At 47.5% G+C, this 26,043-nt stretch overlaps 1 protein-coding gene across 2 annotated transcripts in view; it reads right to left on the reverse strand.

Annotated features, from left to right (window-relative positions):
- ASPG (asparaginase) overlaps positions 1–25,641 on the reverse strand; it is a 40,983-nt gene extending 15,342 nt beyond the window's left edge. Inside the window, exons 1-8 of one of the 2 annotated variants that reach the window (XM_078868028.1) lie at positions 25,124–25,641; positions 14,108–14,237; positions 8,138–8,249; positions 6,298–6,423; positions 5,265–5,348; positions 4,867–4,993; positions 2,029–2,141; positions 315–500 (exon numbers count right to left, since the gene is read on the reverse strand). In XM_078868028.1, coding sequence (XP_078724154.1) covers positions 315–500; positions 2,029–2,141; positions 4,867–4,993; positions 5,265–5,348; positions 6,298–6,423; positions 8,138–8,249; positions 14,108–14,237; positions 25,124–25,292 — 1,047 coding nt within the window. In that variant the 5' untranslated portion in view covers positions 25,293–25,641. Of the gene's footprint in view, positions 1–314; positions 501–2,028; positions 2,142–4,866; positions 4,994–5,264; positions 5,367–6,297; positions 6,424–8,137; positions 8,250–14,107; positions 14,238–25,123 lie in introns of both variants that reach the window. The other variant, XM_078868027.1, reaches the window with a different exon arrangement.
- Between the last annotated feature and the right edge of the window lie 402 nt (positions 25,642–26,043).

Genomic DNA, 26,043 nt, shown 5'->3' on the forward strand with positions numbered 1-26,043 from the left:
TAGACGTGACTTAACCGAAAAGAACCAAAGAATCCCTCCCTCGTGACCCATGTTTACACACCGCGCCAGGTACTCATTTAAGGCAGAGTCGATATAGGGGAGCCGCAGGACTGGTTCAGATAATCGGCCGCGAGCAAAAATCGAACTACGGTCTCTGGATTCGCACCTGCGACTAGCACGGTTGGCTACGTATGGTGCGAAAGAAGTTCAACCGCAGCACAGCCTGCTAGCCGCCGCCCGCACACATTATATAACGCACACTCGCACGTGCGACGAGCGTGATGATGCGGCGGAGAAGGAGGGGGGGGCACCACCTTGCCGGTGGCGTAGGTCTCGCACACAGAGCCGCGCAGGCACTGCGTGCAGTTGACGATGAGGACCCCGCGTGCCGTCGCGCTGCGCAGCTCGTCGAGCAGGTCGGGGCGGTTGTCGGGCGCGTTGCCCGTACCGTACGACTCCAGTACCACGCCCTCCATGGGCGACTGTAGGAAGGCTCGCACCTGGCGCACGAGCACACAGACAGTCGCATTTTACTTTCCCGCGCTCTACCGCTTTTGTACAACAGCAGGAGGGAAGAGCAACGGTCATGAAACAGCGTTAAAGGTGAACGCCAATGTTTTTGTTTCAACCAATCCAAGGAGGCAGTGGCAGGCGCCGGTGCGAATCGCAGTGACAAGGCTGTTGCAAAGATGGTGGCGATTCGTTTGGACTTCACTGCGGGTCGCAGTTGTTTTGGCGACTATTTGTTCTTCCATTTGCGGAAGGTGGACGCGCATCTCCCACGCTGCGTTTGAGCGCGGTTCAGCGAGGTCGAGGTCTGTAGCTGTCAGAGAGGGAGAGAAGCAGCCCGCTTCCTCCACAGGTCGGGGTCCTCGATCAGATTTTAGTTTTTCCGCGGCTGTAACCAACGATTCCGTCCAAGCGAGTGCCAATTGCATTTTAATATAAAAACAAAATGCCATCAACGGGATTCGTAGCGATTGCTTTCTTCTGCACAAAGGGCAGCACTTAATTCGCGTTTTGATCACCGCACAACAGCTGCGGCTATCTCCTTGACAGATGCTAGAAATTTAGAGAGTCCCCCGGGGTAAAATGCGGTTCAGATAACCACATTCACACATCACGTAATCAAGCACTGCCTGTTATACGCTTACACGAGGTGGGGGGGTGGGGGCACGGACGCTTTGCATTATTATACATCAAGAAACTCCTGATGCTATTTGATTACCAGACTTAGAGTTGCGTAACGAATCGTCGGTTGATTTTTCAACTGCCGCATGAAAAGGAAAACATTTGTGGCTGGACGCATACCAGCCCTCCTGTACGTATGTAGAACTTCTTTCGCACTGTATGTAGCCAACAGTAGTGATGTAATTTGCCCGCAAGGAAGAGGTCTCTCTCATCCCACAAGCCTCGGCTCCCAGCACAGCCACTATCCGTTAATCTTGGCTTTGATGACACGCTGCTGTGTGCCAAGCCAAAGTGCAGTTGGCAACAGCTCTGTATTGCCATAATACCGGCCCATTTAGAATCATGTATTGTTACCTAATCAGACAAAAATGTAAAAAAAAAACAATTGTTGTTCAAATAGCTCAATCTCCAATAAGTATTGAGTTGTGAGCTACCGTTCTGTCTCGAGTTGCCACCTATCAAACCTCGGGCAGTCTGGGAAATTGGCATCGGGTTTTTGGTGGCAGGAATTGATTTTGTACCGAGAACTAGTAATGGTGGAGTTAATCATCATCGCAGGATTCTGCACAGGTTTGACGATAGACCCAGGCTCACCGAGAAACATGTCCGGGTTTGGTCTGCAGTGGAAAATGGCAACCCTGTCCGTATATAATAGTTGAACTTCTTTCATACCGTACATCGCCAACCATGCCAATTGCAGGTGCTTTGGAAAGACAAACTAAACCCAGAAATTTGTTGTTAAAAATTAGTTGTCAATTTAGAAGCCTCGCTCTCGCAGTCGGCATCATTGGCGCACTGCACAGCAGTGGCACGCAGTCGAGGTCCTGCAGAACGCACCGTGGCGGCTGTGATGCCGGGGAAGAGCCGCAGGAGGCCCACGTTACGGTTCATGTTCGTGTGCACGCGGAACGGGCGCGTCGTGTTGGATCTCCACACCTCCTCCCAGGTGACTGCAAGCACACGCACGCACAAACACAAAGATCCACAGTGTAGCCTTAGACTGTTGGTGCAAGTAAACCTTATGGCCGGACCCCGGGGTCCCGAATAAACAGAAGTCAAAATCGTAATTGATTTATTTTTGGCAACTCCGTCCCACGGTGCACAAATGCCACGATCCACGTGGCGCGGATCATTCTGTTGTCACGTCGTCCAAGCACAGCAGCAATGACGAATGCGCAGAAGAGCCGAACAAGCAAATGCACTCCATGCTCAGGTATGGGCAGGATCATGAGTCCGAATTATGAGGTTCTGGATCATTCTATCGAGCACACCAACACTGAGCCCGTCCTACTGCTCCCGACACCACAGCAGCATGTTTCCTGAACGCTTTGCTAGAGGAGAGTTTTCCTAACAACAGGTTGATTTTCGGTCAGAATCTTTCACTTGACCTCCAACAACTGACGCACGCTTCTATTGGCACAGGATTGGGGAGCCCTTCATCCAGCAGTGGATAGAGCATGGCCGTTGACGAGGACTCCTGACAGTAGAATTTGAACCAAAAATACGGCACGCTGCCGACATTGTTACAGCTCTAGTGTGAAACATTTTAAAATAAACCCTTTCCGAAATGAACACGTTCTTAAAAAAGAAAAACCTCCGCCTCAGCATACATGAACACGCTGCCACCCACGAGTCACCCAACCTCAACCAGACCCTCATTTGCCTCCCATCACCAACACTCCAAAGGGTTGCTCTTCCCTCCACTATGCCTCTCCCACTGTTATCATTCCACCCCCTCAACCCATGTGGGACCCCAGTTACTCCGTTCCGCTTCACCCCACGTATTGCCCCATCCAACCCCGTCTGACCGTAACGCTTGAAGAAACTTCCCCTGGTTTGATTTTTTCTCAAAAAAAACACTTCTGGTAAGGAAAACTAAGTAAAGTGGGTACAACCAAAATATTGCTTTGCAGGTGGCCATCCAATTGGCATTAGCCATTCCCGCACCTACAATTAGCACGGTTTGGTTATGTAGGGTGCAAAAGAAGTTCAATGTATATACATATATTAGAAATACACAACGTTTGTCAGTGCCTGACAGTGTGGGGAAGGAGAGTTTTATTTGGATAGCACGAGGTTGTTATTAAACGTCAGACAATTGGTAGCTCATGCAATATAAACCAATGGGAGGTTAAGGAATGCATTCATGAGAGTTTGGGTTATGGCCAGTGATTATTTAAAAATATATCCTTAGTGCAACAGAAAACCAAGCGGTTTCGGAGAACTGTACAGTATAAATGTGTGCGTGCAATATAAAATCGAAGACAAAACACATTCGTGGTATCTGCTTCAAAATGCTCACACACGGCAATTAAACCACCCCATAAGATAACACTACCCAAATTTCTCAAACCGAGTTAAACCTATTTACACACAGGCATGCCATGCATAAAACACATGGCATGCTACGAATGCACACTACATACACGTTCTACTCGAGTGTTGTTTCAGGTTGTATTTATTGGCTTCAAGTGTTTTTATTTATAATAATTATTACTGTGTATTTATAAGGGGAGCTTGTTAACAGACTGGCAGAAGAAACTAAAGCTGCCACAGAGCTTGCGGAAACAAAAATAACGTGAGGAAACTCCCAAGGACACTAGAAATGTGTTCCATTTGCATGAATTACGGTGCAAGTCCAAAGCACTTCATCTCCATTCAGAAGAGGACAGCAAAAGGCATATTTGATCATTCAAAGTAGATTTTTTGGTTAGGCATATTTGATCATTCAAAGTTGATTTTTTGGTTATGCCTCGTAGTAATGATGTGCCCAAGTTAAATTGCGAAGCCCTCCATCAACCAGCACAGCCACAATAAATGTAATTGCCATGTGCACGTGCGTTTAACGTGCTGAATATTAGAATTTCTGCTTACCGCTAAGTTGGAAGAACAATTCTCACAACCAAATTCACAATTGCACTCCAACTTACAACAATAACAGGCGCGTCCTTAAAAACGGTCATACACCTGCGACTATTTAATTTAGCAAGATCCTTGCCATGAGGCCGAACCCAATGTAGCCGGTGCGAGTACACCCGTGATTAAAAATCACACGTGTTAAATGTGCACCCCTGAAGCATACCGGAACATAAGAAACCATTTTGCATAGCTACGGGTGAACAGATTTGGTTTATTATTACTGTTCTAAGCGAATGCGACGGTGATCAGGGATTGGACCAAGTCCCCCACGTGCACGGCAGAGTACGAGGTACGCCCCCCATAATTTAGATTTGGGCGGACTTGGTGCCAAGGGGTTCACAGCTGCGGTGTTGTGACACGGAGGGTGTGTCCCTGATCGCTACTGCAGATACGTCACTGCCCTTCTGAAGAAGACTTTTGAAATAAAAGTTTTGCCGTTTCACAAACCCTCTGGGTGCAGCTCAGCCGTTGTGGAGGGGGGGGGGGTCACCCACTTCTCAGGAGGACATGACACAAATGCAGAGTCACTACTCATGGTCTGCTAACTTTTTTTTATTGTTGTCCGTTTAGCCGACCTGTCCCCACCCCTCGCAAGGTTTCACAACGGGAGCAGGGGGCATGGCGGACCGGCTTCACCAATAGTAAATTATTAATCACCTTCTAGAAGACCTACCCACGCATCATATACACCGGTGACCTTTACCAACAGAACACGGAGCAAGTGCCCAGGGCTTTTCCCCCCCGAGGAGTGGATACCTTTCATGTCGACTTGCGCGTTACCAAGCGGCGGCATGTTGGGCGACTGGAAAGCCTTGAAACTTCCCGCGTCCACCTTCGTGACACGGCAGCCGCGGTACAGCTTGTGATGGAAGTACAGCCCAACCTGCGGGAACGCCAATCGCAGGCAATTGATTAACGATGTTCCGTTGGGATAGTTTGCACCGTAACATTAAAAAAGGAATGGCCCTTATTTCTCATCTCTGCTCCAGACAAGTGCGCTAACCGCTACACTAACCACTCACCACGCGCACCTGACACCAGGCTCAAAAGATATCCACATATCCGCAGGATAAATGAGAGAGTTGGCACCACGAAGACGCTCTCCCGACATCCGGAACAAGCGGGGGGGGGGGGGGGGGGGGTGGCGGCCTCACCTCTGGGATGACGAAGTGTCCCGCGAAGAGCAGCGCTCCCAGGAGGTTGTCTCTGCCATCGCTCCGCATCTCAAATATGGGCACCTGCGTGCAAGGAGAGGACTGAGCCATCGTTAATTTAAACCGAAACATTAAAACTTAAGATTAATTGATTTTTTTGTTTGCGGTCAGGCCAAGTAGTGACGACCTGGTCAAACGTCCGTTGCAAAACGCGCCACCACGCGAAGCAGCCAAGTAAAATTGTCACGTGGCGTACACTCATGCAATAACGTGATAATTATTGCAATGTTGACCGTGGCTTGGAATCAAACTCGGGCAGACGGGTCCGTAGCATAGGACAACACTAGCCGCTACTCCTACTTCCCCCAGGCAGTATGACCCACAACTCTCCCTTGTGCGTGAGTAATGTTAATATGGAAAATATCAGGTGACGTTTAATCACAGTTTACAGACGGACAGACAGGCTATACCAGTTTGACTTGTTAAATGGTGACAATGATGAGCCAGGGATTTAATCCAATCGGTTTCATAAACAGCAGCGATGACGCACAGTGTTAAGCCGGAAATAGAGCTCTGTTCCCTGCATTTCCAGATTAAACTGTAATCATCTCCAGATCATTATATTTATCTTGCATGCCGAATCACGTGTTGAACGTCTTTCCACGAGTACCTCACTTTTTCACAAATTACGTGGCGATGTTGCCGTGTTGGCAGTCGAGTACAAACACAATTAACAAAAAAAAAATCCATTCGTAAATAAGTGGCCATGTGAAGAAGGGTAAATGCCCGAAATGTCACTTATTAAATATTTTCCCTATTGATGCATGAGGACCCGAGAGAAAAATCCACGCCAACTCCAAATATACAGCAGCAGGCGCCAGGGTCCAGATCGAACCCACGAGCAGGCGAGGAAGTTAACATTTGGCCACCGCAACAAGGAAAGGATTTCAAAAGTTGATAGCAGCTGCCCCCGAAAGTGGCAGGGAACAGCAGCAGCCAGACGGCAGGGGCCGTCGCGTCTGTGAGTGGCCACCTGCGAACCGGTGAGGATGATGGTCTTGCCCAGATGTTCGCACATGAAGGAGAGGGCCGAGGCCGTGTATGCCATCGTGTCGGTGCCGTGCAGAACAACGAAGCCATCGTAGGCCTTGTAGTGTTTCTGCATGGGGACAAAACGCACAAAGGTTAAGATTCCCCCATACAGCCTTAAATAGACAGTTGGGATGACTTTGAGGTTGAGTCGATCTAGGGGAGGCCCAGGACCCGTTCAGATAAATATTAACTGGTGTTGGCCGTGAGCAGGAATCTTAACCCAGGTCGCCAGGGTCATAGCAGAGCGGTAACCAATCGTTGCACGACCGCTCCCCGCAAAACGCACTGGCACACACAAGGACAGGTTTAAATAATGTATTCTCACCCATCAGTGGAATCTAAAATCAACTCCTGCCATCTTCCTTCACACTTGCTTGACTTTGGAATTCCCTTCCATAATCACTTTTCACAAATACTTCTAATATTAAAATATGTTCAAACAAGAAACGTACGAGCTCTTGTCTATACAAAGTTATTCGTGCTTCAAATCTAGAATTATTCGTGCTGGTTGTTTCTGGTCTCTTATTGTATTGGAGCACTGAGCCTTTACTCAGCAACCGTGGACAAAAAAAACAAACTTGCACACGATTAAGCAAAATTCCAGTGCAGAGAATGTATCGTCTCATCTGGAGACACGAATGACTGCACATAACAATCATAATAAACTTGCTAAAATACATCTCTGATTATAATAACAAATATCAGCCCGGCTGGCAAACGCAACAAACGTCTCTCCCTGTCCCAGGGTGGTTGGGAAAAATTCCACCCCCCCGTGTAGATATAAAACAGGTCACTTGAAAGAGGATTTCACAAGCAGTTCTGCGACGTCTCCTTCTGCAGACCGATGTCTGTATGGGGCGAAATGCTGCTCAGAGAGATTTCCGAATATGTAATTCATTTCACGAAATGACACCCCACAGCACAGAATAAAATTGGCGGGGGGGGGGGGGGTAAAAGTTAGGAATGCATTTGATATCGGGGTTATTAGTCTATTGGAATGGAGGTAAAACAGGACAAACGAGCATTTATGCTTAAAATAACTGCAATTGCTACTACAGAAAACCATGTATTGTCTGCAATGCAAATTTCCATCAATTAGCATTGCAGGGTTACACTGCACAAGCGATTCTGTGCCACTCCAAATACTTTAAGGTCCCTGTATAATGCCACACGGGCCCACATAGCCCCTCACATGGGGGGGGGGGGCCTTTGTGCCACTTTTCTGGCCCCTATAATCTTGCTTGCCCTGGGGGACCGTTGCAATCGCAGTCGGCCCGACGCGTGACAATATCGCACCGCGCGAGGCCACAGCGGAGGAACGGCGTGCAGTGACAGACTGGGACTAAACATCGGCTTAGGCATTTGTGAACACACTGGCCAAAATTCGGGCTATGGCCAATATACTTTTTTGTTAAAAGGGGTTGTGCAAGACAAATTGTATACGAGTAGCTTGATTTACCATGTGACGTACTAGTGTGATTTTGCTGTGCGATGTCATTGGTCCATTTGGGCTAGGTCCAAAGAACAAATGGGCCGGTGAGGAAGAATCTTTGGGACTGCCAAATATGGGGACTTAATGCCAATTGAGAGCATAAATCAGCAATGAAGCACACACACATTTGAGGTAACAACATATTTAAATAAAAAATATAAAAATTATTCCGATCACATTTGCTATTTCCCCCGACAGACCGGCCCACCGGCCCTCAGAATGGACCGGCCCACCGGGCATTTGCCCCATGGACCGTTCGCCCCTCGCGAGTGCGGGCCTGGCGACGTACCTCGATGTCCTTGGCGATGACGGCCCAGTCATCTGTGGTGATGTTGCACGAATCCAGCAGCGGGCTGTACTCCAGCACCGTGTAAACGATTCGCTTGTGGTGCTTGGACAGCCTGTGCCACAGAAAGCAAGAACGACGGAGAGAGGGCAGATGAAAAGCTAGCAGCAGCAGACACCCCCCAACCACCATGCCCATTTTGAATCGGTTGGCTCCGCTTGTGCAGCCCAATTAAATGCGGCCCAATGACAGGCGTTCAACGGAGGCACTCGACTCAAAAGTAACAATACTGTTATTGTAAACACCGCTGCATGAAAAATAAGGTTTCCAGAAAAGTTCAGTTAGCGCGCGTAAATATAAATGTGTCGTTAAGCCCGCCACCACCCGACGCAGCAAATTAGTAAAGTTTTTAATGCATTTTAAATGCGGTGGGTTTTACGCTCCAAACACTGGTGTGCTGAACTAGTAGCCAATTGCCATGTTTTGTTAACATGACAAACTTCACTAATTGGCTGTGTCGGGTTTAACGACACATTTATATTTACGAGATCGAACCAAAAAAACCCCTCTTATGGATAATATAAGTGTTGAATAATAATGTAATCCTAATAATCTGCACCAATAAATGAGTGTTTCACAAAAAGGCTCAAGGCAACGTGAATGAAAATGAGGCATCAATAAATAAAGCATCGGGTGGCAGAATAAAGGCCAAAGGAGGACCAACATTAAATGAGGGCAAATATATATATATTTTTTTTTTAAACAGAGAGGATTAAAAGGACGTCAGCACTGTTGGCGACAACCCAATTGCCACAGGTAAAGGGAGTCGCACAGCTGGGGGGCCGCAACAGGAAGCGTCAGATCACTCTCAAGAACGTCACGGAGATAGGAAGGCATGTGCATAAAAGGGGCATCACATCAACAGGTCTCTGTTAAAGACCATGCGCCAAAGGACGAGTTCGAATTAGCTTCCGAATGTAAAGTGGAGGAAAGCCACTCTCTTTGGTTCTTTCGGTAAAGTCACGTAGTTAGAAATAAAATCGATCTTAACACAGGCGCTTGTGTTGCGATCGAAACGTCGTGATCTATAATTTTTTCTACCTACGTGACTTTACCGAAATAAGCAAAGAGTATGGATTCCTGCAGTCACGAAAGCTTCAAATGAAGATTGGAGGCAAGCCCTCACCAAGGCCTTACATGCGAGCAACGTTATCTTAAATTGCAATGCGATGAAGTGAGGACAGGAGCAATGGAGTTCTCGCTGCGAAGGGACGTGGCGCAAGCACCCTGGCTGCCGCATTCTGCAGTCTGCAACCTGACCAGGACCTTACTCTGGACCCCCCCAAAAGAACGAGGCTTTGCAATAGTCAATCAGCAAATACAAATGGAGTTACCTCCTTATAGATTCGTGATTCCAGCTCTGAAATCGGCGCAATCGGTAAGCGGGTATCAGCTACCATCTCAATTAGATTCGTAACCGCACTTTTTTTGGCAATGCTTTAAATGTCCAAATGATAAGCCACTTTGTCGAGCTATCATTTGTGGCCAGGTCGCTTCTGAAAAATAAGTTCATACCTCAGTGAACTTTGCCCGATGGGAATGGCTTAGTTTTACTTTGTATGTTTTTGGGCGATAGGCTTACCCTTCTTGAACTTTGCACTACCATCGTGTTTTTGTATTGTTTGTAACGTTATTACCCGCCCCTATCCATGACAAACAAAGCTTTATAGCGCATCCGATTCCTCCAGTATCAAATATTCTGATAAACTTAACACGGCCAGGTTGCAGCAGTGGCAGGGACGGGAGAGGACGGGCTTCCTGGAACACAGCCCTGGGCGTGCGCGCCATCGCACCGCGCGCTCGTTAAGCAAAGCTTGGCAACCCCAGAGCACGGCAACAACCCGGGAACTGCCGGCGACTACCGGCACGTATTTATCATGCAAAACACATGCTTAATCAATACCCCAATTCCCTGCTACGCCGTGGAATGTGGCACCAAAGCAATTTGAAACAAACCGCTCAAGGGAAAAGAAGCCCCTTTGTAAATGGATCTCTTGTTATACATACACAGAGACAAGAGGTTTTAAGGGGCCACAACTAAGCCTGGCTTTGTATGAAGACCAATCATGTGCAGACTGACGTGCCTTCCCCTTGGCATCACTCCAGTGGAGGAGAGAATGCCCCCGTGTTCACAGCAGCAAAGCAACCAAACATCCACAATGCCACTATTCCAATTAGCATGAGGGGGGAGGGGGGGTAATGGGTAAAATAAACAACTTGGCTCTCCCCAATGTGTTTTTTCGGGTTGCACCGTGTGTTCTCGGACACGATGCCTGACATTTCGCTTCCAAGTACGCTGGAACTTTCAACAGGGACAGAATTCCGTTACTCGAAGCCAGTTCTCAGTCCATGGACCTAAAACAAATCGGAAATCAATCGCACTCAGCAGGATGCCATAGTGGCAGAAGGTGTTTATCAGATCAATTGCTTATGCGGTAAGTGTTATATTTGACAGACGGGACGTAACATTAGCGCAAGACTAAAAGAACACATTAAATTATCCCAAACACAGCTGTCAGCAGTGGAAGATCATGCTTGCCAACAAGGGCATTCAATTGATTTTGATAACGTTGAAGTGTTATGCAGAACTAATTATTACTGGCCAAGACTAGTTAGAGAATCAATTTAAATTGAGATGAATTCAAATAATTTCAATCGCTGTGATAGCTATAGACTTCGCGCAGCCTGGAAGCGTATCAAGTAATAAGCGCATTTTAATTCCTTACAAGGTGAGTCACAAGTGGCTGATTACTGATCTATTACATAATTGCATACACCCCACCCACACCTCTGCCTGTGATCTCGAAAGCTGATGGGGGTACAATGATGACGTCATAATGCACTATTTAAAACCGGAAGCAGGTGGATGGCTTCACTATTCTGGTAAATCGCTCGAAGATGCTGGATGTAATTTCCAGCAAAAAGTCGTACTCAAATTGTAAATGTTGTGGGTTCACTCTTCATCACACCGGTGGGCTAAAGTAGTGAACTATTTGTCTTTTGCCAACGTGACATATTTATTTTACCGATTGGCTGTTTGCACTCACAAGTAGAAAATAAATTCCTTTCACCCCATATTATAATAACATTTGATGTGCTAAATAAATATGGGTGGCTTCCTTTTGTGATGTTTAATTTTCTTTATGCAAGCCACCCACAATTGAGCACATCACTTGATTAATTCTGGGGTTAAAGGAATTTATTTTCTATTTGAGTGCAAATAAAAGTATGTGCATTGAAAAACTTGTTTAACCACTTTTTTTATATAGTCTAAAATGCTATTTTCGACAGCTACTGAATATGAAAGGAAAATAATTGATTGGCAACGGTCATAGCAGGAAATTTTTATTTTAAATTGGCAATGCAGAAGGGGAGAGTGGAGTAAGTTGTAGCATTATTGTTAAAACGTGTTGTATATGTACGGTGAGCAGAGGTGTGGACTCGAGTCATGTGACTTGGACTCGAGTCAGACTCGAGTCATGAATTTGATGACTTGCGACTCGACTTGGACTTGCATAACAATGACTTTGTCCCACCTCTGACGGTGAGGCATTGTAACATTTTTACGTTTTAGTCCCACCGGTGGTGAACTTGGTAAAGACTTGAACGTAGAATTTGGTCATTTGCATACAGTAAGCTTATGTAAAGTTTAAATTCAGTAAAGAAATGGAAGTAGCATTAGTCTCTGTTTACGCATATGCAAATTTTAAAAGCGATATACAGGGGGAGAGAGAACATGCAAATGGGAAATATGTACACGTATTAGGATGGAACCCAGGCCCTCCTATATACCAGACGAGGTAGTAAACATCTCACTTCTGATAATTGTTTTTTTACCCTTTTATCTGGCAACAAAACGGACACCTTTTTTACAAGGAGTCATGTTTGCATAGACCACACTACCTGCAGTCGTAATGCAAAAAAAACATAACTCTGATAATGTATGCACCGTCCTTGAAGTTGATTAGTCCACACCCGAGACAGCTTTCCTTAGAGCCTAGTCTCACATGATGTTGGACCAGATGACGCCAAAAGGCACACAACTCAAAGACAATGCACCATCAGAGTATGAGAGCTCGGGGTAAGCATTTACACCATTGGAACCTCATTTGCCAGAAGAAAAAATATGATAATTGTTACCCTTTTATCTGGCAACAAAACTGACACCTTTTTACAAGGAGTCATACAGTAGTGATCTCACTACTGCATGATGTTAACTGAAGAACAGCAAGGCTATAACCCAAGGTCTATTGAAGAAATCACCCCGACTTGCTTGGAATGTGGTCGATCTGTTTGGACCCTCAAAAGTAAAGCAGATCTGAGCGGGGGACAGTGGCTGGAGGGGTGGCCACCATGCACAAGCAGGTTGTCACAGGGCTGGTGGGGGCACGTTGTGTTTATATGCAGTTGTACTATACGTCTATGCTGCCCACCTTTAGCAATCTGCTCTGACCATTGGGCAGGCGAGTTATAGTCAAACAGCCTCTGCAACCAGCATAGCGCGTGTGGAGGACGTCATCCAGCAGTGGAAGGACAGGTCCCTAATGCTCTTATGGGCATTGTGCGGTGCTCATCTCGACCAGTGGAAATTGCACATTGCCATGGCCGGGGCCGTGTTTACCAACCGCCGACGACTGCGCACGAAGTGGAACCAATGTTGTGAGCGTGCAGAGATGGCAATGATGTCTAGCCTATGAGCAGTTTAGCAATTGGCAAGCATGCACATTGCTATACGACGGTGGAGTGGAATGACATTCAGGGGAAGGCGAGATGTGCAGCGCGCTTAATTGTGTTTGCGATCGTTCGGTACTGGAGAGTATGCACGACGGAAAATAATACACATGGACTGCAATGTTATAACAATGTGTGTGTACGCACAGCAGTGTATATAGGCAGGGCGACAGGGTATGCATATAGGCGACAGGGTATGCAAAGTGCAGAGGCAGCACTTTAATTTAACCATGCTGCCCTCAGCGTGTCAGAAGGGGCATTGCTAAGCAAACGAAAACGCTATTTTTAACGATTAAAAGTAATTATGTTATGAATAGCAAGAGTAGTAATGATTATTAATGTTGTACTTGTTGGTCTCGTGCCAAGGCAGAGGGGGCAGTCACAGCGGCCGCTACGGCGCCATGACGAGCGGTGATAGACGCGCCCTCTCATTGGTCATAGGCTGACCAGCAAAAGCCGCTCCGATTGGACGAGATGTTTGCCCTTGAAGCTGGGCGCAATAATTAGAGATTTAAAAAAGGTGTGGGTGAAGTGCACGAGGATTCATTATTAAAATCAAGTATTAATAAAACAACGAATCAGGCCACGATGGGCAGGACCTGGACCGGTTTTAATACAATCTTGAACCGTCACGCGAGGCGAGTCTGTAGAAAACTTCAGCTCGTTAGTCTTCGTACATCCAAAAATATTAAGCATCAAAGATTTCAAAGAATATAAGCGAAGCTGGGTGGTTTAAGCGCAGGAGTTTCCCTTGTGTTGAACCAATGCTGCACCATGCATTTGCAGCAGAAGGCCATGTTGGTCGATGGAATGTTTAAAACAATTATATTTTTATAAGAAGGTTTTACCCTTTCTGGCAATAAAACAGGCGTTACGGTGTTCAAACACCAAACTGAAACCTTTTGCAAGGAATCATGTCTGCATTAACCACACATACTTGTGGTGATCATGCCAACAAAAACATGCTCTGGTAATATGATACATCGTCTTTGAAACAGATTGGTCTACACCAGAGACAGCCTTCTTTAGAGCCAAGTCTCAACCAGTGCTAGACCAGAGAGTATGCCAAAAGGCGAACACAGCCTTGTGTGTGCATGTGGGTTATACGAAGGAGGCGTGTTGTCGTCTGCGTGTTCATGTCGCTGCGTGTGCGCCCGTTGCGAGCGTGTGTGGAGTTCTCACGGCAGCACGAGGATGTTCTCGCTGGAGCCGTAGTGGTCATAGAGGTGAGTCTGCTGAGCGTAGGCCTCGTCGTGCAGCATGGGCAGCCTTCGCAGCACCTGCACAAACGTGTTCGCCCGGGGCGCCAGCACTGCACAGATTGAGAAAGAGCGAGAGAACGCACCCCAAACTTAGTAACGGCAAGCTCACGCACGGCACTCTGCAAGTGCAATTACATTGTCTACAAGAGTTCAAAATTAACAAGACATAACTCGACAAGCCGACAGTGACTATGCAGCCTAGACAGATAGAGGAAAAGGTAAGGGGACTGTACCATCCAAAAACATTAAGAAGGTTAGTTTCCTATTTTAACGTCGCCACTTCCCCCCCCCCCCCCCAGTCATTGATGTAAAGCGCCTTGGAAATTTTATGAATGGTGCTAAACAAGCTGTAGTTATTTTTTATTACCATCTGCGACGAATAGCATCTATGGTGTTACTGCTACCGGAACAACAGCAGCAATCCTAACGAAGGCTGCGACTTAAGTCGTCCTGTCAAAGATTTTAAATTTATCTTGGGATATTGACTGGGAAACTGTCGAGCCAGAAAATTGCTCCTGCCTAACCAAAGGGGCTAAATCCGACACCTTGGGTTGGCATTGGAGGATAGCTGCTCCTATGCACTATCGTTGCATATGATCTTACATAATAATTAATTTAAACCACGAGCTTCGAGGCTACGGCTGCTAGAATAATATATACCTTCGAAATCAGAATAGCACAAATTTATTATGCCGTTAAAATCCGATTCACGCAAGGCTAATAAAAATGGTAATTGTAGTTAAGGATTTAAATAAAACAAAGTTTAAAAACACGATCGAGGTTAATCAGTACTTTAAATAACTGCAGTTCTACCATTTAAAAATGTTACATTAAAAATACCCACAATACCATGCAGAGCTCCTTCATGCTATCAATCTGCGAAAGCTTTATAGCTCATCAGATTCATCCAGTATAAATAAATATTGAGAAAAAAAAATCCTAGTTTTTTGTTTGTTATTAAATCGCGTGAAAAGCAGTAATGAGAAGCCCAGGGCTGCGATCAAGTATCACGCTTGCAGACGAGACATCCCTGGGTCTGTCGAGTTCTCGCCTGGTTAAATTAAATAAAAACTTGAAACTACACGTGTTCTTTGGGTCTTTCAGTAAAGTCACGTAGATAGGTTCACAGAAAATAACAAAAAACTACCGATTGCTATTTAGTTTTTTTGGTTCTTTTTTTTGAACCCATCTACGTGACTTTACCGAAAGACCCAAAGAATATGAATTCCTGCAGTCACGAAAGCTTTAAGTCAAGATTTGAAACTACACGCTATCGGAGAAACCATGCTAACAGCAGCACCCTTCACCCACTTCCAAGTTTTAAAAAGTCACCCCCCCCCCCCCCGTGAGATACGCTACCTGCGGCTCTTTAAGAAGGAACCGCTGCTTGGCGACGTTATTTATCAAGGACCACCCGTCTGGTATTCACCACGTGCATTGCAGCTCTTGAAATAGTTTTTGACCGAATTCGAAAAAAATGCCCCTTGTCATTTTGCATCCCTTACGAACCAGCACATGCATGGTTGTCCATCTATTACAGAGACGACAACTCGTGCAAGGACCAGAGTACCTTTACACCATCACCGTAGCACCGAAGAGCCACAGCAATAAAATATTATTTGTTTATTGCGGTCGCTTGGGCAAGTGAACGCCAAACGGCCATGAACAAACAGCACTGTTGAACGTGTAATGGCTTAGCACTTGGCAAATTACATAGTACGAAAGAACACAGCAGCATCAGGCTAATCATAAGAGTTAGGCTGGAAACAGTAGATGTATGTTTGCATGCAGAACTTCTTTCGCACCGTTCAACATACATACGTACATACGTCTACAGTTTCCAGACGTAACCAGTATTAAGGGGGCGGGGGGGGCAATAATGCGTGTATTTTGGTTACACAAGCATCGACAGAGGAGCCACGGGGTCGTTCAAAACTCCTGCGATTTAGCCTGGCCCCGTTCGGAGCATATTACACATCATGGGTTGCAGTGGTTCCACTTCCAAATGCCGTCAAAAAAAAAAAGATGCCATCTTGAAACTTTCCACACGGAATATATTTTGCTCGCGGTCGACGCGAGAGAACAGCATGGAAGGCGCAGTATTATTTTGCCCGCTGTCGAAGAGAGGGGACGACTGATGATGAGGCACGAGGCGGAACCCACGGACAGGTGGGATTTGGCAGCAGTAGCCAGGCGGTGGAGATGGCAACAACGATTTCCCAACACTTTCTGAGACGGGTTTCAGCCAAATGAACGAGTGGAGCACGCGGGAGAAAAACCCACGCGCCGTGTGGGGGGGATAACGCTATCCCGTACGGATGGAACAGGTGGAGTCCACATTTCAGCTATACCACATTCTCCTGGCAGGCACCCATGACCGGGGGAAGGGGGGGGTAGAGAGTTTCATAACATGTCTGGCGGTGATCCACCAACCCTCTCTGCCTCCAGCGCTGGGTTTACAGACACACACCACCACCGCCTGGTTAGGTTCAAACACACAAAAAAATGAACTTTCAATTAAATAATAAATTGCACACGGTACTTTTTTTCCCAGAATGCAGTCCCGCTGCCCTGGATAAGTCTGCGTTCACAACTTTAAATCGTGTTGCTGCCAATGTGGATCAATGTTTTCCCACCGTCGTCTCGGGGTAACCCCACGTGGTTCGTGCCTCGCACGACAACGTTGGCAGGCACGTGCGCATCATTGCTCGGTCGAGTGTTCGTGCGCGTAACAGTGCACGCTCTATGTATGCGTGCGGGGAGCGGTAGTGTAGCAGTTAGTGCGCTGCACTATGAACCCGGCGAACCGAGTTAGATTCCTGCTTGCGGTCAACACCAGTGACGAGAATCTGAAGGTCCTGGACCTCCCCTAGGTCGACTCGGCTTTAAATGGAGTAAACATCGCCACTGGGGAGACAAAGGCGTCCGGGTGTGGTGCTGGCCACCCACCTCCTCGTGTGCTTTTCCGACCTTCATTAGGGTGTTCGCGAACAGCCTTGTCCCTAAAGTCTGTTAAGGCTATAAGGGACCTTTGTCTTTGCTGTACGTGTTGTGTCTTGTAACTAACCACAGATATGTCTGCTGGAGGCAAGGCGTTTATTACAACACTCGTCACAACCTTATTTAACTTAATGTAGTGGTTTTCATTTATTTTAATTTTTTTACCTACGTGACTTTACAGAAAAAACAAAGAGTATGAATCCTTGCAGTCACGAAAGCTTCAAATCTAGAACCTTATTTAACACTACTGTAGCACGAAGGGGTACGGGCCCCTTCCACCTGATAGCCTAAGGGAGGGACAGCCTCCCTTCGCGTCCTACGTACGCCGGGCTACGCTACACGCCGGTCCCTCGCCACGGCTCTAAGGGAAGACTGGACCGAACGACCCACTCGGAGTACGGGACTCGCCCCTGGTCCACTGCAACCCCCGGCTCTACCCAGAGCCTCGGGGAGGGTTCCAGGGTGTCCGAGCTACCTCGGGTCCGCTACAACCGGCTCTAAACATGAGCCTCGGTTGAGGGTTCCTGGGGCCTGGTCCAGTCTTCAGGTCTTCGGATGTCTTTGAGCTTGAGTTGGCAAACACTCTCCGGCCCGTCCAGAGGGCCTGCCTTTTATCCCCAGGTCGGGGTCACCCCTCCCCTCATGACCCCCCCCCCCTCCAGAACCTTCTAGAAGGTCTTAGAGGGTCTTAATTCTTAAGGGGTCTTAGGAAGTGGTGGGCCCCCCCCCCCCCATCTCCCTCAGCCCCCGGGGGGTCTGGGGTGTCAACCTCCGGTCACGGGGGGGGGGGGGGGGGGGGGGGGTTTGACCTTCGGTCAACCCCTACGCACCTCGCTCTCTCGGCTGCCCCGTTGGCCCGTGAGCGTGGTGGCAGGTCAGCTGCCTACAGCGCCTTATTATGGAGCAACATATGTACAACATACGTAGCCAACCGTGCTAAACGTAGGTGCGAAAGTCGCCGCTGCCAACAGCTAACAGCGGCGACGATTGAACCAGTCCTGGGCCTCCCCTAGACTCAGTCTTAAATGAGTAATTGGTGCAGTGTGCCAACGTCACCACTGGGAAGACAAAGGCGCCCATGCCTTTGCCACGTACCCACCCGTGTGCCATTCTGGCCTTCATTTCGGTGTTTGCTCACAGCATTTGCCCCGATAGTTTGTTAAAAGGCTGGCAATAAAGAGGTACGTTACCAATGTATCCATATTTTTTAAGTGCATCCTATGCAAGTGGTGCCATAGCCGTGTGGGAGCAGGTTTGCCACTTCCTGCAGAGGTTCACGATTCGAGTCTAGTGGCCACCCTGGTTATTACTGCGAGTGTATTTTACCATCAAAACCAAGCGCCTTCTGTGACATTATTTCAAAAGGAGTACGCCACGTGTGCGCCGCATCAGTCCCAATATTACAAATATGAAAATGTACTTAAATTAGGTCAAACTTATTCACATCGCCCTCCTACTGGCAGACTATACCCACTTTCTGCCAGTCAAGCAGAACTATTTTTTTAATTAAGCACTCTGAGGTCTTCACCCTAAAAAATGGCACGACAGTACATACATGTAATGTAATTGTGAAATAAATTAGGGGTTGGAAATCTAAGTTACAAACAGCAGTCAACCCATTGCAAATTGAGCACTTCCAGACGTCACCTCACCACATGACCGCTGAGGGGATATTTAAAATAGATCTAAAGCCGGAGCTTGGGAAATAAATGGGCCATCCATACCTAACAGCGAGCTTTGGAGAAAACCCACGCACCGTGGTTGTTAATCCATGCCACACTCAAAGTTGCCGCTATTGAATGAGAGCCTCTTTGGCTCAATTCAGTCTCCAACCCTTGTCCACTATCGCACTGGAATCTCTTGTTTGTGCGTGACGTGAAGAGCCATCGTCTGAAACGTCACCCGTTACACATATTTTTCCTATTAAGGCCACGAAGTTATTGACGAATGTTTAGATTTTTTTCTATCTTCGGGGGCGTCCAAAAATGACGTCACGCGATTCTGGACGATTCTTGAGCCCCCCCCCCTCGTCAAAAAGTCAGACCCCCCCTCAAATGACGTCACAAAGCTCTGCTTCCCCCCCCCCCAAAATAAAACATGCTTCAAATCGCTTTAAACTATTGTCTAAACTATTGTCATTGTAGTGCGTATTTAAAGTGCTGCTGCACTCTGATGTTGGATAAAACATTTATCAAAAAGTCTATTTAATTAAGGAGAACGTGTTGTCTATTTAAAGTTGCGCATTTTCATGTGACGTCACATTTCTCAAACTCCCCCCCCCCCCTCGTCACAGTCACAAATATCTGACCACCCCCCCCAGGTGCGTGACGTCATTTATGGACGGCCCCTTAGCTCAAATGGGCCTTAACCATAAATAACATAACCGAATGAACTAACACGGCTGTAAACAGCATGCCGCTAACCACACAGCCGAGCGCCGCCGTGTCGTTACAGAACCCCAATCATATTCTGTGGAACAATGCAGTTTAGCATCGTCATAAGACAAATATACCCCGTATAACCTCAACAGACTGTTGGGGCAAGTGCTGTTAGCGAGCACCAATGAAGACCGGCACAGTACACAAAGGGGTAGGTGGCAATCACCACGCCCAACCGCCTTTGTCCCCCCAGTTGCGATGTTTACACTCCAAACCAGGTATTAATTTGAGGCCGAGTCGACCTAGGTGAGGCCCAGGACCGGTTCAGAAATTCGTCACTGGCGTTGGCCGTGAGCAGGAATCGAACACGTGGCGTAGGGTTCGCAGCACGGCACACGCCAACCGCTCCCCCCCCCACAGCATCGTCACAAATTAACAACGCGGCTCATGCGGGGCTGTTGAAACGGTGGCACCACACCCCTGCGTGATGGGGGGGGGGGCACGGCTGCTCTCTCTGTGGGGCAGAGGAGAGATGGGAGGCCCTTCTGGAATGATGCAACCTCGTAGCCAAGGTTGCACATTTCGAACTTTACCACAAAGCAGCGCGCACTGGCCCCCAAAGTTCATCCCTGGATGAATTGGTTGACGCAATGTTTCTTCCGAATGGCAAATTAAATGGGGCGTTAAGCAGTGTTGCCAATCTCCATCGCCACGCACACAAAGAACTAGCAGTGTTCTGCTTCAAATCGGATGATCTTTCCTCGTCTGATGTTGGTGTAGAGCAGGGGGTGGGGAACCTTTTTTCTGCCAAGGGACATTTGGATAATTTAGAACATCATTCGCTGGCCATACAAAATTATTAACTTAAAAATTTGCCTGTTATGTTTGGTCAAACATTTAATTAACTCACCCCTAATGTGATGCCTGGAACTGCTTCTCTTTGGGGAGGCGTGTGATGTTAGCTGGTATTGATGATGTCGCTACTCGCAACTGCTTTTTCAGGTTTGCTCCTAGATTTATTGAATTTCGAGTCCCGCCTGCGGTTGCCTTGTCAGGGCCAGACCCAAATGATTTCGCGGGCCTTGTACGGCCCGCGGGCCGGACGTTCCTCACCCCTGGTGTCGAGTAACAACTATCATTGGACACTAAAGGTGGCTAAATGAGCCAGATTAACTGTGTCATGTGACGATGCCACCTCCTTTGTATTTGTGAATCAGGTGTGGAGTTGTTCGTTATTGGTTGCACATTGTCTGTTCTGGGTGAGTGCAGGAGAGTTTTTGAATGTTCCATTTGTCATTTGATGAACAGAGGGCACAGAACGCGAATTTATCTGGGGCCTCCAGTATTTGGCCGCTCTAAATTTCCATGTGACAAGCCACTTCGTCGAGCTATCATTTGTGGCCAGGTCGCTTCTGAAAAAGAGCTGCATAGCTCAGTGAGCCTTACCTGACAAAATAAAAAAAGTTTAGTATCTGGAATAAAAGCTCCTCCATTGGCGAGAGGTGGTGATGACCTTTGTGTATGGGTCACCACCCCCCCCCCCCCCACGCTAAACTAAACATGTTTTTATTTTACCAGGTAAGGCCCACCGAGCAAACAGTTATTTTTAAGAAGTGGCTTATCATGTGGAAATTTACAGCAGCCAAATACTCAAAAACGCATGCCGATTCTAAATGCGGAGGGGAAAAACTGGAGGGCCTGGAGAAAAAAAAATCCACCATCCACGGGCAGACGGTTGAGAGACACGCAAACTCCCAATATACAACAGGTGTCAGAGTCGGGATCGATCCCCCACGACCTCCTGCATACCAGACGAATGAGATAACATCTAACCGGAGCGGTCACGGTGGGGGGGTCTGATCATACTTCACCACGCGGGCGAGCGAGTGGGTGAATTAATGGGCTGGCTCTCTATGCTTGCAAACTTACAGGGGGGGGGGGGGCTTTGTGGATGCAGCACATGTTACACCAATACACTCGCAGCCTGTGCAAAGAACAAACGAAACGCGTCTGTAACGGGAGTGACTCGGGCTATACAGTGTTGCATTTCAAGTGCGTCCTCTTGCCTGCTACTAAATTATACAGCAGCCCCCTTTGCCCACTTCAGCAATTGTTTCTTGCTGTGGTTGTCCCACCTGATGACGGACGCTTGTGTTGCGCCCGAAACGTCGAGATTAAATTTATTTTATACCTACGCGATTTCACCGAATGAACCAAAGCGTTTGAAATCTAGATTATACAACGGAGAGTCCCGTAGCATCCAATTAGGGCTGAACAATAAATCGATTTTCAAATAGAAATCGCAAATTTGAAACAATGCGATTAGCATATCGTAAAGGGTTAGATTTTTAGCGATTTGAAAAGTCCCATTTTTTTCTTATTGGAATTGTTTTATTTATTATTATTATAACTTTATTTAATTAACTTAATTGTTCTATTTCAATTAAAACATTTTAATAAATACATGTTGGAAGAAATTCATATCTTTTAAGTTCTCATCCTTGCTTTAGAATATATAGAGCAGTTCCTATTTCGATGGTATCATGTGGTAATGCTCAGTCACGTTTCAAATCTATTTTCACAGTGAATATTGGAACTGAAGCGTGTAACGTAATCGCAAATCAAATTGCAATATCTGTCAGAAAAATCGCAATATATTTTCTCCAAATCGTTCAGCCCTACACCCAACCGTGTACTTGCCGCTTGAACATACATACTGTACCGTAACGTTTTTGTTATATAAAAAAAACACGTTACTGTAATTATTTACATATTGTTGTTGGTTCATCGCCAAAATGCCAAAAAATTACTTAGACGTCGTGCAGATTTAAAACTGCACTTCGCACACAACGCCACGTTGTTTTCCAGATATTGAATCAATCCAACCCCCGCTGATCATCAGGGTTGTTTGACCATACTTCACCACTCCGGTGCACGATATTAAAAGCTCCCTCTTCTCCACCATCCGTGCGGTCAACTCTCGACCCCCCCCCTAGGTTTAAAAAGTCAAGAATCAAGAATTGCAATCGATCCTCCGGCTACGACTGCACAACTCTCAACAAAAAGTAATTGGCAGAATAATCTTGACATGCGGTAGCATAAAGACACTGCATAATGCATAATGCGTCTTACCTATATAAACAGTGCACTCGCAACAGGGTTCCAGTAACACTCCGATTGTAATGCAATGTTAGCTAAACACTCTTTGGTTCTTTCGGTAAAGTCACGTAGGTGAAAATAAGAAATAATAAGTAAAAATAAAAGCATAGAATTAAATAAATTATTTATTTCCATATATATATTTTCATCTCCGTGACTTTACCGAAAGAACCAAAGAGTATGGATGCTTGCAGTCACGAAAACTTTAAATTCTAGAATGAATGTTAGCTAAAGTTAATGCCCCCTTTCCCACCCCATTATCTTGACTGTTACAGAAATCCTACTGCATATGCCACTGTCAAACCCATATGTTTTACCCGTACAGTATTCTTGTACAGGTAAATTGAGTTCTCAGGTCCATACGGCGTGTACAGCCGTTTCAATTCGGTAAACATTTGGCTTGTCTATTTGTTTGTGTTTCTCCCTTGTGATGGGACTTTGTGGGATGAACGTTGAGATTTAAGGGGCACGGGGTGACCAATAAGGTCTGAAATAAGGTAGGCACTGATAAGGGGTTGACAGGTATACACACCCTGTTTATATTAGGTTACATTATCGATCGATATCCACATGTCACCGTCGATAAGAATGGATGAAATTCGCCAAGACGATTCAGTTTCGCGGCCATCCCTGAACGAGGCGTCCGTCCCTCTTGGACCGTACTAACAACCGCGGTCTGGAGGTGCACAAGAACAACGGAGTTTATTAGTCCACGCGATGCGTGGGACACGGCTGGTAGCCATCGCGACGAACCTGGCCACCCGAGTTCGATTCCCGCTCGCGGCCACCCAACATCGGTGACGATGATCTGAGCAGGTTGCTGGGCCTCCTGCCCAGAGGTCGATTTGCGGTGCATCGTAAACATCGCCACTGGGGAGACAAAGGCGGCCGGGCATGGTTGCTGGCCACCCACCCCCTCGTGTGCCGTGCTGGCCTTCATAGGTGCTACTCGCTAACAGCACTTGCCCCAGCAGTTTGTTACAGGCTATACGGGGAATCTTTGTCTTGACCACTTGCGTAAGGGGCCGTCCATAAATGACGTCACGCGATTTTGGACTATTTCTGACCACCCCCCATCGTCACAAGTCAGACCCCCCCTCAAATGACGTCGCAAAGCTCTGCGCCCCCCCCCCCCCAAAAAAAATATAAAACATGCTTCAAATCGCTTTAAACTATTGTCATTGTAGTGCGTATTGAATGTGCCACTCCACTCTGATGTTGTAGGAGAAAACATTTATTAAAAAGTCTATTTAATTTAAAGTTGCGCATTGAGGTGACACCACATTCCTCAAACCCCACCCCCCTCCCGAGGTGCGTGACGTCATTTATGAACGGCCCCCAAGCGGTAGGCACATACGTCCCGGGTATTACATCATACACATGACATACATACCCCTAGGGTCAGCACTACGCACCATGCACTTAAATGTTTACACGGTCCGGTTACACGCTCTACCCGAGTGTAAAGTCACGTAGATGATAAAATAAAATAAATCGACGTTTCGGGCGCAACACAAGCGTCCATCATCAGGTGGGGGGAAAAAAAAAACTTTCCCACCTAATGATGGACGCTTGTGTTGCGCCAGAAACGTCGTGATTAATTTTATTTTCTACCTACGCGACTTTACCAAAAGAACCGAAGATTATGGATCCCTGCAGTCACGAAAGCTTCAAATCAAGATTGCAGGTAGCCGGTGAAGACCCTGGAAACGAGTTCATTTGCTGGGGTCACAACAACAACAGCATTGTCCATCACTCTCCCCGTACGTGGGGTCATCACCGCAGCGCTTTCGGATGCGCTTCTTCTGCGGCCCGTCTGGAACGCTCTCCCCGGCTCGACATTGGAAAGCCTCTGGGGGGAGCTTTAGCACTTGCAAGTCGTCGTCATCGTCATGGACATCATCGTCATTATTGACAAACTCATTTCTTTTGCGTGCGTTTAGTTTGCGGTCTTTCCCCAACCGCACCTCCGATGAACACGGTTAGGCTACGTACGGTGCGAAAGAAGTTCGACACAGAATACATACAGGGGTGGAAGCCCTCCAGACTGGCGGATTTAAACGAGGTCCCGAAAAAACACGGCCTGTGGGATGATGACGATGTGGAATGACGATGTGTGATGATGACGATGTGTGATGATGACGATGTGTGATGATGACGATGTGTGATGATGACGATGTCACCTGCAGGTTAATCTGCTACAGTGCTCACAATCCGTACGCACGACACGAAGCAACCCCATTGCGTCACATCGCGAGCACGCGTGTTCTTCACACACACACAAGGCGTCTTTCCACGTCGTGTGTGGTGCTCCTGCGGTGAGACCGCTGGAGAGTGAAACGAGGCGAGATCGCGTGCCACAGTGGTGAGTGTGCCTCACGACCCCCCCCCACTCTCACCGTTGCCGCAGTACATCATTCCGATGGTCCCGCCCGTGTTGATCACGAGCACCCGCGCCTCGGGCTCTCGCTCCAAGCTGCTGGTGCTGGGGAAGCGACGGAGGCAGTGGCTGGAGGAGCGTCTGAGGCCGTGCGGTGGGGACGAGACGCCGTTACTGCTCGGCTCCATTGCCGCCAGCTGCTGTTCGACGTTCCAGGTAATCGGGCGAGGCCGTAGGGCGCGACTGTTTGCTCGCCCTGGCTGCAGCAAGTGCCGCCGACTTAAGAGCCGAGTGCTTGAAGGCGACTAGTTTAGCTACACTGCCCGGTGGATGTTTCTCTGCACGTGGTTGTTTCGCTGCTCGTGGGCTCTTCGCTGCTTGCTTCTGGATGGCTTGCTGGTGTTATAGCTGCTGGTTAGCTGATCGTGGCTGATCGTGGCTGATCGTGGCTGCCCGGCGCCTATGCTAACATCCACGCTGCGTACTCGGAGTGCGAGTCGCCGTGGCTCTTTATATGCGCGCCGCAACAAGCACGTGGTCGCACCCCACCCACATTACCCCACGACTCTCCCCTCCCCTCAATTTCTATTTCCCAGCCCGGGTAAGCGCGAGCCGAGGTTCCGATTGGTCGCCCCGCGGGCGACGGGGGGGGAGGGTCGCCGTATTGACCAATGGCGCGTCGCGATTTGGAGGCTCGTCCTTGCCGCCCCCCCCGCCTCCACTCGCGATTCACACGTGCTTGTTAAGTGTACGAGTTGCAATTGCAGTGTGATCTATGGGGAGGTGGTGGGTTGGGGGCATTGACTGCTTGTGTATTGCTGGTGCGCATTTTCCAAGTTAAGGCGTGTTATTATGATTTTGGTGGTGATGTTGCTGCTGCTGCGTTGGCAGGCGCAACAAAAATAACGCGGCAAGATTTGTAAAAAAAAAACACCGAGG

Source organism: Lampetra fluviatilis, chromosome 25 (genome assembly GCF_964198595.1).
Source record: "Lampetra fluviatilis chromosome 25, kcLamFluv1.1, whole genome shotgun sequence".
NCBI lineage: Eukaryota > Metazoa > Chordata > Hyperoartia > Petromyzontiformes > Petromyzontidae > Lampetra > Lampetra fluviatilis.